At 51.4% G+C, this 2,097-nt stretch overlaps 1 protein-coding gene across 1 annotated transcript; it reads right to left on the reverse strand.

The window, feature by feature from the left end:
• Positions 1–806: 806 nt before the first annotated feature.
• H310_14298 (hypothetical protein) lies at positions 807–1,264 on the reverse strand (the record flags this gene model as incomplete). Its single annotated transcript, XM_008882121.1, has 2 exons — positions 807–889; positions 943–1,264. 2 exons carry the CDS (start codon positions 1,262–1,264, stop codon positions 807–809), a joined length of 405 nt encoding a protein of 134 aa, XP_008880343.1.
• Positions 1,265–2,097: the final 833 nt, after the last annotated feature.

The following is a 2,097-nucleotide window of genomic DNA, read 5'->3' on the forward strand; positions in this document are numbered from 1 at the left end:
ATGACTTGCTTTCCAGTGTGTCAAGCGTGCCAGATTTGAAGAACACAGGATGTAATCGAGTCGGTTGTTGAGTTTCGGACTTGTAAACGCTCGGCCCAGTGGATTTGGACGTCGATACAGATCCACCAGAGACTAACTGTGCATACACGTGGACATCCCGTGCCATCGAGGCAGCTAGGGGCTTGGCAGAGTCCAAGTCCTTGTTCAGGGTACAATTGAAGTCGCCACCCACGGTGTGTAAATAATGTGGGAGGAAGGCACGTGGCAGCGCATCGAAGAATCTTGCTCGCTCGGACCATATGACCGGAGCATACACATTGTGTAGAACCAATGTCAACGGCCCCAGGACGCTTCGGACTTGTTGGTATCGACCATGAAGAAGACGAACGTTGTGAGGGACTACTTCCGCGTTCTTCAAGGGCGAGTGAGGGTGAATAAACGTCGCCAGACCTCCAGTAGCCGGAGTTCTTGGAGTGTCTGGATACAATGGGTCTTCAAAGAAAAACGCACCCTCCTGGTTGGTGATGCGCTGCCAATGGTAGGCCACCTTGTCGTGCTGACTGGGCGTGCAAAATCGTGTTTCTTGAATAAACGTGACGTCGCGCGTGCACGAGAGGTTGGAAAGGATATACCGATAGCTGTTGATGAAGCCATTGGTGTTGACGGAGAGGATTTGTGGGTCCCAATCCACGAGTTGAGCGGGAAAGTGCGGTGCATTGTCTTGAGTCATAGGCGAGTCTTAACAAATAAATCAGGTAGGGTCTTGAAGTGTGGAATTGGTGTGTGAATCGATCTTCCACCCCAATTTACAGGTCATCCTCGAGGACGAGGAGCTGACTGTAGTTGGCTGCATGGATGGATTGTGTCGCGTCGTCACAAATAGACTCGACTTCGAAGTTGTCGGTGATGTGAAAAGTTCCTTCAGTGTCGTGAGGATAGGACCAGGCAACTTGAACGATTCGAGGGTCGAGTGTAGCGTGGCCACCACGTGTAGAATGGTCCAGTCCGTCAACTGGTTGGAAGCCTTGCATCGAGTGGCTGTGTTACTCAGCAATGAATCGAGTGCGCCAGCATTTTCGTAGAGGTCAGGTGCGCGATTCTCCAGGAACAAATCCATCGCTGCCACCGTCAGGATCACGGATGGTTCGTGAGACTCGGGAACGATTTCCGCAAGAATTTGACTTGGGTCTTCGTAGTTTTGGGCGTAAAACCTCAAATACGCCTTGTAGTTATCCTGTTCATCGAGCAAAGTGTGCTTGACCATCTCGCGCTCGATGGCCCGGGTTGCTATCAGCGAATTGAACAGGTTAAAGTCGTCTGTCTGCACAGGAGTACATCGATTGAGGGATGATTTGGAGCTCCTGGAGCGAAATGCTCTTGCATTCGACGATGCTTCTGAGTTTCTTGTCGCGAATTGCCCGTTGTGCACGTTCCTAGTGAGCATGCTTGGATTTGTTGGTGCGCTGCTTCTTGCCTTGTACTTTCGTAGGTCGAGGAAAGTTTGGCATCCATCAGCACGATACGGGGGAGAACAAAGTCGTCCATAGACAGTTCCAAGTCCTCTTCTTTGAGAATGGCATATCGGTTGTTCGTCGAGAGTGGTGCGGATCGAGGCGACAATGATAGGGGCCGTTTCGCTGCAGGACCAAACCGGTTGCCCGTAACCAATTGGAGCTACGTTGCGAAAGGATACACGTGGACTCAAGACAGGAGTCCCCGAGTAAAACGCCGAAATGCGTAGGAGCAACGAAAGGCTTCGAGTGCCAATCTTGGGCCCTCCATTGTAAATGAGGAAATCCTGGTGATATTGTTTTGCAATACCAACTCGAGGCCGATCAATTGAGTTATCTGATGCACGACGTGATGCATGTGCTCCGTTGGCAAGCAGTGTGCCGACGTCATTGCCGCTTATCGTAAGCGTAAGCCCCGTCTTGAGGTGTTGTCAAAGATGTTGAGCGTTGATGGTGTCGAAGTGTCGACGAGCAAAGTCTACCAGATCGTCCAAGCGAGGCGGATAAAAACCACACGCCTCCCACGGGATACTGGCACGAATCCACGCACTTCAGCGCATCGTCCAGCGTATTGGCTACCAAAACG

Source organism: Aphanomyces invadans, assembly GCF_000520115.1.
Source record: "Aphanomyces invadans strain NJM9701 unplaced genomic scaffold supercont1.65, whole genome shotgun sequence".
Lineage (NCBI taxonomy): Eukaryota > Oomycota > Saprolegniomycetes > Saprolegniales > Verrucalvaceae > Aphanomyces > Aphanomyces invadans.